At 48.0% G+C, this 13,618-nt stretch overlaps 1 protein-coding gene across 2 annotated transcripts in view; it reads right to left on the reverse strand.

The window, feature by feature from the left end:
* The window catches only part of IL17RD (interleukin 17 receptor D), an 86,074-nt gene extending 74,176 nt beyond the window's left edge, over positions 1 to 11,898 (reverse strand). For both annotated transcript variants that reach the window (XM_020970611.2, XM_020970610.2), the window contains exon 1: positions 11,508 to 11,898. In XM_020970611.2, the coding sequence (XP_020826270.1) occupies positions 11,508 to 11,633 (126 nt within the window). In that variant the 5' untranslated portion in view covers positions 11,634 to 11,898. The remainder of the gene's footprint in view (positions 1 to 11,507) is intronic.
* Between the last annotated feature and the right edge of the window lie 1,720 nt (positions 11,899 to 13,618).

Below are 13,618 nucleotides of genomic sequence, written 5' to 3' on the forward strand. Positions count from 1 at the left end.
AAGACTTACCATCCTAACCCTGGATTCTAGAGGCAATAATAAGCAGATGAAACGTACAAGTAAACAGAGCTCAAAGCCAGGGATGAAATGTCCCAGAAAAGAAATCTTGAATTTCAGATGAAATTTACAAATAAACAAAACTGGACTCTATGAAAATGACATTTCACCCTTTCCTAATCAAGTGAGAAAACTTCATTTGGGAAAATTTTTGCTCATAGAAATTCACTGAGCTCAAAGAAATATTTAGGGGGGAAAATACAAATCAAGAAATTACACTTGTTTGGTAACATATCCCTTTACTAGAAAAACACATCTCCATCCATATACTTTTGAGGAGGATCCCAGGTCACATCCAAAGACTTCACTTTAACCTGTCCCCTAGCTCTAACTTTAAACTGCACTAAAAAGCTCTTTTTAAATAGGGTATGACTACTCCAGAGCTTGTGTCTTTTCAATCAGTTAGTGTCCCTGCAGTGTTTAGAGTGGCAGAGGGGAAGTGGCCTGTGGTTAAACAGAGGAATTTTAATAGAGCAAATAGTCTCTTTACTTCCTACAGGGTAGGACTTCAAAGACAGCCCTGCCCCAGAGGAGACAATGTGTTACAGGGGCCATCAGTCACTTAATAGTATGTCAAGTCTATTCAAAACTTACACGGAAGCCAAGATAAATACTACACAAGGAAGACAATATCCAAAACGGGTCAGGCGAGTTAAGCTCGATGGAAATGGAAAAGCTGGGCCATCGGAAACAGATCAACTGCTCCCAACTGTTTGTTTAGGAAAGGAGACCCTTAAAAGTTTACGAGAGACTTAAAACTGAAAAGATCTTCAGCCATCTGTGGTTAGCAGGAAGAGTGAGGCTGAGAGCACGAGGCTGAACGTTGGGGAATTCAGGACAACACGTTCATGGTGGAAAGATTCACTAAGCTGGATTTTTTGTTCATGGTGTTTGGGGGAGAAACAGCCAGAACTAGCCTTGTGGGGCCCTGGGTCCATCAGACTGGCTCTGCTTGGCCCCCAAGGCAATACTAGGAACAACCGATGGAAAGTGCAAAAAAACAGACTTGGGCTGGACATTAGGGGGAAACTTGCTAACAAGTAGACTGTGCAAAAGAATTGGCGACCTCAGGAGGTAGCTGGTGTGGATCTTTCTCAGCGATGAGTTAGTTGGCCTTCTGACTCTGAAATTCTGTCCATTCTGTAGTTCTCTAAAACAAGGAAGCCAGAGTTTCCAAATGTCCGGTAATCAGTCCATCAATGCAAGGGGGCAGGAGGGAGATGATGGGCCAGGAAGCAGAGCAGTGAGACTGTTTGGCCTCAGCAGCAGCAGCAGATTTAAGGGCCACAGGCATACAATATTGGTAAGACTCACAAAGATCATATGAGAAAGAAATATTACAGACAATAGGAACATAGGCTCTATGATTCCATGAAAAATTAAATGAAACAAATCAGGTTTAAAATAAAAAAGGCATCCCCAGGCAAATTCCAGCCTATAAAAATCCTCAACTCTTCACACTAAGGACTGGATAGGACTCCTATGGAAAAAGGAGGGGGCTGAAAGAGATGAGCTTTAGGGGCCCTTGGAGCTCTAGAATGCTAAACCTCTAATAATAGTTCCTTTTTATGATTCTGACTCTTAGGAATTTCTGTCCTTTGCACATCTTTTCAAAGAAAAATGGGTGGGACTGCTAGGAAAAGGTGGAGGGGGGAAGGCCAGCGGGATGATGGCTGAAAGAGGAAAGACCAGCAGGAAAGTCAATGCATCTAGCAGAATCATTCCCAGGAAACGTGTCTAGAGGCACCAAGGTATCTTTCACTGACTGCCAGGAGGGACACCACCAGGCAGCCTGCTGGCAGCTAGCATGGCAAAAACACTTGTTTATCCAGCTCAAAGAACCAAATGTCTGCTGTAGAGAGATGAGCTTTCAGTGAATGAAAACAAATCCAATTCAAAATTGAATAAAATTCCTCTGGGCCTCCAGCCAAGAGACTATTCTTGGACTAGACTTTTATCAAGTGCCCTAAAGTTTAACCAGCTGGAAATTCGTTTTTGTTTAAAGTTTTCGACCTGTGGAAAAGAAGCATTTTTGCTTTCAAATGAGAAATTGGGATTTCACCAAAAAGATGGATATCTTTAGCTTAATTATTCTTCCCAGAGCAGTGAATTGGAAAGAGTGTACTGAGTTTGGAGGCTGAAGACTTGGGTTCAAATCCTGACTCTACTCCTCACTACCCAGTGTAAGCCTAGGCAAGGCACTTAACCTCACTCAGACTCAATTTCTTCATCTGTAAAATGGGGGGGGTTGGATTAGATAACCTTTGAGATCCACTTCAGCTCCAGGATCCAATCAATCAAAAAGCATTATTAAGCACCTACTATGTGCCAGGCACTGTGCTAAGAGCTAAGGATCCAAAAAAGGGCAAAGGATAGCCCCTGCCCTCAAGTTCCCAATCTAATGGAGGAGACCACATGCAAATATGTATGAAGCAAGCTACAGATAGAATAAATAGGAAATAATGAACAGGGAAGGCACTAGCATGAAAAGGGGTTGGGAAGATATCCAGTAAAAGATGGTATTTCAGTTAGCTTAAAGGAAGCCAAGGAGGTCATTAGTCAGATCAGAGGAGGGAGAGCTTTCCAGGCATGGGAGATAGCCAAAGAAATTGCCTGGAGCTGAGATGGAGTGGAATAGCCAGGAGGCCAGAGTCACTGCCAATGCAAGAGTACCTGTCAAGGACCAATGTGTAAGAAGATTGGAATGGTAGAAGAGGGCTGGCATAGGAAGGACTCTGAATGCAGCATTTTGTATCTTAATCCTGGATGTAACAGAGAGGCACTGAGGTTTAATGAGTGAAAAGAAGATGTGATGTAGTCAGAAATGTACTTTAGGAAAATCACTGTTGGTGGCTGAAGGATGGATTAGAGTGGAGAGAGACTTGAAGTAGACAGGCCTAGCAGCAGCTACCACAGTAGTCCAGGCTTGAGGTGATGGGGGTCTGCATTAGAGTGGAAATGGAATCAGAGGAGAGAAGGGGTATATTTGAGAGGTGTTATGAAGGTGAAAACAACAAACCTCGGCAACAGATTGCATATGGAGGGTGACAGAGGGAGAGAAGTTCAGGATGACTGCTAGGTTGTGAGCCTGAGGGACTGGGAGGATGGTGATGTCCTCTACAGTAAGAGGGAAGGTAGGAGGGAGAGAAGGTTTAAGGAAAAAGATAATGAGTTCTGTTTTGGACATACTGAGTTGCAGATGTCTACTGGACATTCAGTTCAAGATGTCTGAAAGGCAGTTAGAGATGTAAGATTGGAGGCCAGGAGAGAGACTGGGGCACCAAAGGCAGATTTGAGAATCATCAGCATAGAGACAGTAATTAAATCCATAGCAGGGACAATGAGATCAGATGGGATAAATAGAGGGAAAAGAGAAGAGGACCAGGGACAGAGCCCTGAGGGACACCCAAGGTTAGAGGACATATTCTGGAAGAGGATCCAGCAAAGGAGACAGAGAAGGAGCAGTCAGAGAGGGAGGAGGAGAATCAGGAAAGAGGGGAGGTCCTGTAAACCTAGAGAAGAGAATATCAAGGAGGAGAGAATGATCAACAATGCAAAGGCTGCAGAGAGGTGGAAAAGAATAAAGATTGAGAAAAGGCCATTGAACTTGGCAACTATGAGATCACTGGTCACTCTGGAGAGAGCAATTCGGGTAGAATAAGGTCAGAAGCAGACTGTAGGGGGTTAAGAAGAGAGCGAGAGGAGAGAAGAGGGAGGCACCTGTTGTAGATGGACTTTTCTAGGAGCTTAGCTACACAGGAAAAGAACAGATATAGGATGAAAAGTCAGTGGGAACAAAAGGGTCGAGAGAAGTTTGGTTCTTTTTCAAGATGGGGGAGATGTGGGCATATTTGTAAGCAGCAAGGAATGAGCCAGTAGATGGGGAGAAACTGAAAATAAGTAGGGTGGGGATGACCGAGGGAATAATCTGTTGGAGGAGATGGGATGAAAGGATATATCCTCTGATACAGGCTCCTCCCACCTTTATAACAAACATATTTCAGTCCTGAGAATTCAAGGCTTTCCAGTTCAATTCCACTGAATCTTCAACATAGTATAATGGAAAGACTATTGGATTTAAGAGGCCCTGAGTTCAAATCCTAGCTCTTCCACTTAATTACTTCTACCTCCTTGGGCAAGTCAATACAAAGACGACAAAAAAAAAAGTTCAACAGCCCCTGCCCTTAATGGGTTTACATTCTACTAGAAGCAGAAAGCTCAAAGCAGCAACAAATTTAAGCAATGTCTCGATGAATGGTTTATACATTTTTACTTGTTAGGGAGGTAGGTGTGGGATATGTGACATAATACTCAAAGATCAGCTTGATTTTACAATGACTAGAGTTTCTCACACTGTCATTGTTCACATAAATTTGCTTCTATGTTAATGGTGAAATTTATTGGCAATGGAAAAGGTCTAATGGTGATGATACTCAGAAACTTGATCTTCATTAAGAATAACTCCTTAAGGGACAGGCAGTCTAATGGGCTCACCACAAATAATGATACCTTTGTTGTTCCCTCATTTTTTTCAGTCATGACCAACTCTTCATGACCCCATTTGGGTTTTGGTTTTTTCTTTTTTTTGGCAATTGCGGTTAAGTGACTTGCCCAGGGTCACATAGCTAGTCATTTGGGGTTTTCTTGACAAAAATACTGGAGTGGTTTGCCATTTCCTTCTCCAGCTCATTTTACAGGCACACAGGGTGAAGTGACTTGCCCAGAGTCAGTCAGCTAGTAAGTGTCTGAGGCCAGATCCGAACTCAGGAAAATGAGTCTTCCTCATTCCAAGCCTAGTGCTCTATCCATTGGGCCACCTAGCTACCCTTAATGATACCTACAAAGAACCTATAAGACCGTCCAGAATTGGAGTCTTCCTTTCTCGCTAACCAAGCAGTGAGCAGTGAAGACTGGGTGGGATCTGTCCCATCTCTTCCTTTGAATCATCAGGCTCCACATACGGAAGGAATCTCAGAGACTAAAGTCCAACCTACAGCTGAACAACAACAGAAGATTCTGCACAAGCAGACCATTCAGGCAGAGCTGGGAGACCTCCAGAGACCAGGAATGTACTTCCTCCTGAGGGCAGCCCAACCCCTTCAATGTACAGATGAGGAAATCAAGGTCCAGAAGAGCGAGGTCCTTTGCCCGAGGTCACCCAAGGAAGCAGATCCTGGATTCAAACCCCTGATTCCTTTCTGCTACTCCATTCTGCTACCCTGCTCTGGAACCACCCGTACTAGCCTTCCCTCTTTCTGACTTCCCATAAGCCCGTATTATCTCTCCTACCCATTTCAGTACTCTTATCTATCCTACCCCTCAGCACACAGTTACATTCCGTCTGTATATAAATCTCACTCCAACTACGTAAGTTTCTCAAGGACAGACATTCACTTCTGTATCTCTGGATATCAGTATATGCCAGCACACCTATGTAGGATAGGTATCAGCACACATACACAGGACCTCAACAAATACCTGTGGAGCTGAATTAAGCGAATCACAAAGCACAGGTTGCTGGGTATGACCACTCAGAGAGCTCGTCCACGCTCTAGCTGGAGAAACGAGGCAGCAGCTTTTACTCACAGGCTTTCTGACCCTGCCAGAATTTTATACAATATATCCCACAGAATCCCCCTCAGGGCAGGACCTCTGAGGTCACCTACTGCAACCCATTCCACAGGAAGGCTCTTGTTTTTAACAAGTTGTTTCTGAAGCTTTTTACAGCCATTCCTTTATTTAAAAAAGAAAGAAAGGAAACACGGGCACTTTCCTTTTACTGACAAATCAAGCCAATGGGGCTATCACACACAGGAATATTTTTCAAGAAAATGAATGAGAAGTTATGCAGAGGGAAGCACGGAAGCCAGCTAAAATAACCTCTGATTAAGATTTTTTTTTAATGTGACAGCAAAGAGGGAGCCTGGACGAACAGATCAAGTGCTGGACTTTGAATCAGAAAGCCCTGGGTTCAAATCTCACCTGAGACACGGGCAGCAACCAACTCTTAGTCTCAATCCCTTCCCGTGCAAAATAGGGACAATTCTAGCACTGCCCTCACAGGTCTGTCGTGCCACCCAAATGAGCAAATGTCAAATACCCTGCGTAACATGAAGGGCTATGTTCGTGTCAGCTGTTTGTGGGACCAGCAGAATCAGAGCTAAGAGAGACGGTCGAGGACACCTCGTCTCACCTCCTCGATGGAGATTACTGCAGGTGCTTTGTACCTGGTTTTTCTCTTGACATCAACAAGTATTTAGTAAGTGCCCAGTGTGTGCCAGGCACTGTGCCCGGGAGACCAAGATGAAGATGCCTTCAAAGACATTACATTCTCTTAAGGAATAAACACGTACCTATACAAGGTGTTCCAGAAGTCTTAGAGCAGTTTTAAGCTATTAACCCTTAAAATTGTACTAAGACTTTTTGGGACTCTCTGTCTAAGGATTTCCAACATAAATACTGATGGTAATCGGGGGTGGACTGAGGTGGTGTTCCTCGCATCCAGCAGGGATCAGGAAGAACTTCATGCTTAAGCTGCGCTCTGAAGGAAACTTGGGACTTTTATTTCATTTTACAGATGAGGAAACTGAGTGGGGTGGGGGTGGCCCTATGGGACTTGCCCAAGGTAGCCTCCATAACTGGATTTAAACCCAGGTCTTCTGATTCCATATATAGCACTCGTACTGAACTAAGATATTCAGATGAGCAACAAAATCTCCCAGGGGCCCAGAAGGAAGAATTCCGAAAGGGGCGGAGCAACTAAGATTTCATTTCTGTCTCTTTATGTTGTTATTATCTTGTTAAAATGTATTTTTCCATTTGTATAAAATGTCAATAGCATGGATTTTATGGGCATATGTGTCATTGTTCCTATATGACCTCAGGTGAGTCATGTTTCTCCTCTCTGGTGCTCTTTCCTTACACCTAAAGCGAGAGGTTAGGGTGCCTTCTAAAGGTTTGAAAACACTCCTAGTCAAAGAGTATTTAGTTGGCTCACAGAGACATTTTCTCTCAAGGGGCTGGAGTGGAGTCTCCAAATTGTACAGGAGGCTCAGACACAGTGCCAGCCACCACCTTCCCAACGCTGGAGTTTCCCACACTCAACTGTTTTAGTATAAAAAGCTTAGCACACTGCCTGACAGCATAGATGCTTAATAAATGCTTACTGAGGGGCAGCTAGGTGGCACAGTAGATAGAACTCTGGCCTTGCAGTCAGGAGGACCTGAGTTCAAGTCCAGCCTCTGACACATGACACTTACTAGCTGTGTGACCCTGGGCAAGTCACTTAACCCCGAACGCCTCACTTAAAAAAAATGCTTACTGACTATAATCTCTACAGATCATATTAACTATAACATAAGTTTTACAATCTCTTATCATATTGACTATATCATTGATTACATTAACTATAAGTTCTACCATCTCTATTGAGTGTAGTGACCATACCATAAGGAAATCTTAGCAGAAAGCAAAACTTGGGGAAAGCTCTGACTGCCCCCTCTAGGGGGCTGGCACACTCCTACCCTGGAGTTAATCTGTCCATGTGGGGAAGGGCATGAGGGAGTGAGAATAAACCAATGAAAGAAAGGGCACTAGGGCTGGGAATACAACTGCAGACATTCTCTCCCTGAGCGAGACTTTCCCCCATCGCAGGGAGAGAGCTGAAGGCTGAAAAGACTCCTTCCTCCCTGCAATGTTTAAGAGTCTGCCGGGCCTGGAGGTGCACTTCCCCACTAGGCCCCTTTACTGAGATGGTCTCTCTTGTCTCTCCCCCAAATCCCTACTCTGCTGTTTTTGAGGTCCAATTAAAGGCTCACCTCCTCCTTGAAGGAGGGGCTCTAACCCATCAACCCATTAGATCCTGAGATGTGGAAGGGAGCCAAAACCAAGAAAACAATAAACCCAATGACCATGACAACTGGCTAGAAAGCACAATGGACATGGAAACATCCAGCCCTTCTTGGGACCTTAGAGGGAATCAGGGCTCAGGCCACTCAGCTTACAGTCGAGTAACCTTCCCAAAGTCACATACCTAGATAGTGTCAGAACCAGGATTTGAATTCCGGTCTGGTGCCTCTAAGTTCAGCACTCATCACTGCACCACACTGCCTCCCTCAATGCCTGCTGTTGGTGTTCAGTCCTTTCAGTCCTGTCCAACCCTGCGTCACCCCGTTTGGGGGTTTTCCTAGTAATACTGCAGTGGTTTGTGACTTCCTTCTCCAACTCATTTTACAGATGAGGAAACTGAGGCAAACAGGGTGAACTGACTTGTCCAGGGTCACCCAGCTAGTTAAGCGTCTGAGGCTGGTTTTGAACGCACAAAGATGAGTCTTCCTTACTCCAGTCCCAGGGCTCCATCCTAGCTGCCCCTGTTGTGATAATAACACTGTACTTAAGAGTTAGAAAGACCTGGGTTCCAGTGCCAGTTCTAAGGCTTACTAGCTGAGTACTAGTGGTTGAGTTATTTCCATTAGAACATGAACTCTTTGAGTTTAGGGATTGTATCCCCAGCACCCCAAAGGTCCTTAATAAATCCTTGTGGACTGATGGACTTCACCTAGGAATTCTAGTTTTCCTGTCTGCAGACTGGTGACAAGAACCATTTCACTATTTAGTATGGACCATTCATACTGCCATCACGAAAAGGGTCATTTGGGGAAGAAATGTTTTCAAAAACCTTGAATAGAAATGGGAGTCATTAGAAAGACAACTCTTAGTGAGTTTCAGAAGACTTCATTTAGCTGGACCCACTATTGTCTCCTGCCTGGAGGGCCTCTGGTTTTGTTTTTTAATTTGGGTAATAGGTGTTTCATATTGGTAGAAGGTAGCTTGCATGTTGCCTCTAACTTTGGTCAGTTTGGCAGGGTTATTTAGGACAGCCACTTCAGCTAGTTAAACGTGGAATGTGAGGACGAAGACTACCAAAGAAACAGAAAGAAGCAGTGAGGCAAGGGCAGTAGGCATTTCCCGGCCCCAATCGTGGCCCATCTATCTCAAGAAGGACAAATGTCACTAGTGAAAAGTGTCTTCGCTGATGCTGCTGTCCCTTCCTTTCCCATCCTTTGGAGTCCCACTTAAAGGCCATCCCCTCTGCCTGATCTCCATAACTGCAGCATCTTCCTTTCATTTCTGTCCTCTCTAATGCATCTGTCTAGTTCATCTTCCACACTACCAGCACCACCACACTGTAAGGGACACTTCATCTCAATTGTCCTCAAATCTCACATGTCCCTCCCCCAGAGTCTAGTAGGATGTTGGGAAGGGTGGGGAGGCAGAAAAGAACCTGATCTCAGAGTGTCTGAGAGAGCATGCTAGGGAGCTGGAGCTCTGGGCTACAGGAAAGCCACCTAACTTCAGGGCAGCCAAATTTTAAAATAAACCAATTCAAAAACTCCATCCCTTGGTGAGCACTCAGGATGAAAAACGTACCTCCTACTTATACCTTGGGGGGGATGAACCCAGCCTTGGGACCAAGGCCACAGGGAACATGAAGAGCATGGTTTGTCTTGGGGGAATTCCGGTGGAAAGTGGGGAAAATGCATTGATGGAAATTCAACCTTCTTTTCAGGTTCTTACCTAGTGACATCTAAAGACAATCAAAGAAAAACCGGCTCTTTCCGAGAGAAACCCCAAGAACACACTCAGCTCTGTCACTTTCTTATGTGTGGCCTGGAAGCCTCAGTTTCCCTGTCTATAAAATGAGAGGCTTAGAGTAGAGGATCTCAGAGGATCCTTCCAGCCTTCAGTCTAGGATTCTAAGAATTAAAAACATCAAAAGGTGTGGGAGGGCGGGGAGGAGTCCCAAGAGCTTGGAAGAGATTTGCAATCCCCAGACCGTGGAGGAAGCCCCAAACTGACTAGTCCAGGCCGCGTCGGTCAAACTCGGCCATGCAAAGCAGCGGGGCTATATCGTTATTAACAAAGGGGGAGTGGGGTGAGGAAGGGGAAGGGTTCTCAAGCCTAGAGGGCTGCCTAGACCTCTCCGGCAGCCTCAGGTTTCCTCCCCCTAGCATTATTCTGCCCCAAACCCCCCCCCCCACCTCCACCCCCAAGCTGGTCTGCAGGTCGGCAGGAGCAAAGACTAGCAGCTTTAAAGAGCCACAGACCGGAACCAAGGCCCCAGCAGAGAAGCAGGGAGGGGGAGAATAAAGGGGGACAGAGGGAGAGAAGAGAGGGGAATACATGAGGAGGAGAGGGGATAGATGCGGAGGAGGGCGAATAGAACGTAGAGGTGCAGGAGGGAAATGATCGTAGGGCAGGGGACCCCCCCAGAACACACGCTGAGAAAAGGTCGCAGACCCCCAAACACTCAAACAACAGTGTGACTAGATCCCAGCAGGATTTCCGGGGAGATCCCTCCGGATAGAAACAAAAGGTGGCGAGCAGGGTAGCAAAACGCCGCCCCCCTCCCTTCCCTCACCTCTGCGCCAGCCTCCAGGCAGAAGCCTGCACAAACCCCGGCCGCCCGGCTGCCTGCCCGCCTCGCCTCATTAGCAGCACAAAGCCCCAGTCTTCCGGCGGCTCCTTTCATCCCCCGGGGGAGCCCGAGGCTGGACTAGCCCAGGTGCCCAGACGCCGCCATCCCCCCTTCCTCCTCTCAGCTCCCCCAAAGACCCCAGCTCCCCCCCGGGATGCAGGGACGAGACACACACACACACACCACACACACACACACACACACACACACACACACACACACACACACACACACACACACCCCCTGGCCCAGCTCCGCAAGGTCGATCAATCCTGGGGTGGAGGGGTCGGGGTGGCGAGAATGGATGGACACACAGACGGACACAGGGTACAGACGGACATATACACACACTCACCCCTTCCCACCCCCCGGGGCTGCCATCCTAGGAGCACAGTCCTACCTTCCAGCCCCCTTCGCTCGCTCTATCTTCAGTTCTCCTGGGTCACGTCTCTTGGCAGGAGGCCAGCCACAAAATTAGCCCAGGAAACCAAAGCGCCCTTCCTTCCTCTTTATCTCTCACTCAGTTTCCTTCCCTCCTTTTTTCCCCTTCCTTCCCTCCCCGCTTCCTTCCCTCCCCGCTTCCTTCCTTTCTGCCTCCCTTCTTCCTTCCCTCCCTCCATCTTAACTTTTCGTCCTTCCCAACTTTTTCTCCTTCCTTTTTCCCTACCGCCGTCCTTCCTAACTTTCCTCATCCGTCCTTACTTCCTATTTTCCTTCCTCACTTCCCTATCCCTCCCTCCTTCCTTTCTTTCCTCCATCCCTTCTTCCTACCTTTCCACCTCTCTATCTTCCTTCCTCTCTCCCTTTTTCCTTCCCTCCCATCTTCCTTTCTTTCCTCCCTCCCTCTTTTCTTCCCTCCCTCCTCTGTATCTTCCTTCCTCCCTCCCTCCTTTCTTTCCTCCCTTCTCTCCTTCCCTGCTGTCTCCCCGCCCCCTCGGTCCCTGCGGGTCCCCTGTCCCGCTCGCGGACTCACCCTCCAGCCGCAGGTGTCCCCGGGAGGCCCTCTCCTGCCGGGGCCGGCGGCCACTGCCAGCTGGGAGCCGTTCAGGCAGGCGTTCACGGTGAAGAAGAAGGAGCAGAGCTGCAGCCAGGGAGCCATGGTGCACGGGCCGGGGCCGGGGCCGGGGCCGGGGCCAGGGCCAGCAGCCGGGCAGGCAGAACGAGAGCTCGGGCGAGGGCAGCCTCCGCCGCCCGGCGGGACGGGACGGGCCCCCAAGCCGAGCGCTGCGTCTTTGGGACTGCGCTCCGCTGGCCGCTGCCGATGCCGGTGGGTGCCTGTGCCGGAGGCGCGGCTCCTGCTGCTGCTGCTTTCCCCAGTGGCTCCTGCTGCTGCAGCCGCTGAACAACTCTGGCAACCTGGGGCGAGGGCGGAGGCAGAGGGGAGGGAAGAGGAGGATGGAGGAGGATGGAGGAGGAGGAGGGATGAAGAGGAGGGGTCGGAGAAGGAGGAGGAGTCTGAGCGGAGAGCTCAGAGCATGCGCTTCGGGGAGGGGCGGGCCCGCCAACCCGGGGCCCCCGCCAACCTGGACTTTCCAGGACCCTGAGCTGCACCAAGAAGCAAAAGGAGGGGGAGCGAGGGGCGGCACCCTGCCTTCTCCAGCCCTCCGGACGTCCCTGTTTCCCCTCATCTCGTGCTTCCCAAAGTTAGGCTGGTTTGTTTTGCCTGAGAAGCCCGGAATGTGAGCTGGGGGCCGGCGCCCAGTAAACAGCTCGGCGGCTGGATCTTAATAAGGAAGGGATTGAGGCTGCCGGGATGCCCTGGGCTCCATAACCTCCGCCTTGCCTTGGTATGTCATCCTCCTCCTTAGTGGTACCTGGGAAAGAAAACCAGATTTCCTTTAGGGGCAGAAGACCTTCCAGTTCCCAGAAAGAAAATCCTGTCCCATCTCCTACTCTGCCAAGGGATTTTTATCATCCGGGGGAGGACCTACCTGAAGGAGGGGGCGTTGTTAGTGAACCAGAGTTTACCCACCCCCACCCCCACCCCCCGCCCCAGATCCCCAGGTAGCTGACCGTTTGTTCCTTACCTCCAAATAATCACGTTTGTCTTTGTATTGTTGGTACCTATATAGGTACTTCTTGTCCCTTCAAAGATTGGAAGCTGGGGCAGCTAGGTGGCGCAGTGGATAGAGCACCGGCCCTGAAGTCAGGAGGACCTGAGTTCAAATGCGGCCTCAAACCAAACACTTGACACTTACTAGCTGTGTGACCCTGGGCAAGTCACTTAACCCCAATTGCCTAAAAGCAAAAAATAAAAATAATAACAAAGATTGGAAGCTCCCTGAAGGGAGGGACCGTTTGACATCTTTTCTTGTAGTCTCAATACCTGGCAAATAATAGTCATTTAGTAGATGCTTGTGGACTGTCAGGAAATTGAGGTGAGCTCATCCTGGCCATGCCTCTTCAGCTCTGCTCCCTTTCTTGTTAATCTCCTCCCTTTCCCTTCTTTTTGACCCTTGAGTGGTCCCTCTCCTTGTCCCTGCCATTGTCCTAAGCATTAAAAAGTGAAGGTACCAGCCTTCAGCCTCTGCCCTAGTAGAGTTGATACCATACTCTGTATTCTCTTCTACAAAGAGGGTCCGCCACTGGTTTCCTTCAGATTGCCAAACAAACTTTCCATAAGTCTGGAAAATTTCAGGTCTTCGTTGTGATCATTGTGAGCCCTGGAATCAAACATAAATGCCTTCATTCTGGGTTCTCACTGTGCCTTCTCCTAAGGCAGCTTAAAATGACACTAGATTTTGGCTGTCTTTTTTTTGGGGGGGCTACCATAGAAGTTCTGACCTTGTCAGAAGCATTATGGATTCCCCATTATCTATACGATAAATATAAACATACAAACTCAAGACTAATCACACACCACTCCCCTCTGTACCCTCTACTTCCAGCCATACAGCTGACCTGTCCTTTCTGTTAGGATAATGCCCGTCTCACCTCTGTGTCTGTAGTGTCCTTCCTCACTTCCACCTCTGGGAAGTTCTGGCAGTGAGGCAGCGGAGGAGATAGAAGGCTAGTTTTGAAGTCAGAGAACTCTGAGCTTCCATTCTCCCTCAGCACTGATCAGCCACTCTCCTCATCTCCTTA

This window comes from Phascolarctos cinereus, unplaced genomic scaffold (genome assembly GCF_003287225.1).
Source record: "Phascolarctos cinereus isolate Bilbo 61053 unplaced genomic scaffold, phaCin_HiC Scaffold_4;HRSCAF=312, whole genome shotgun sequence".
NCBI classification, from domain to species: Eukaryota; Metazoa; Chordata; class Mammalia; order Diprotodontia; family Phascolarctidae; genus Phascolarctos; species Phascolarctos cinereus.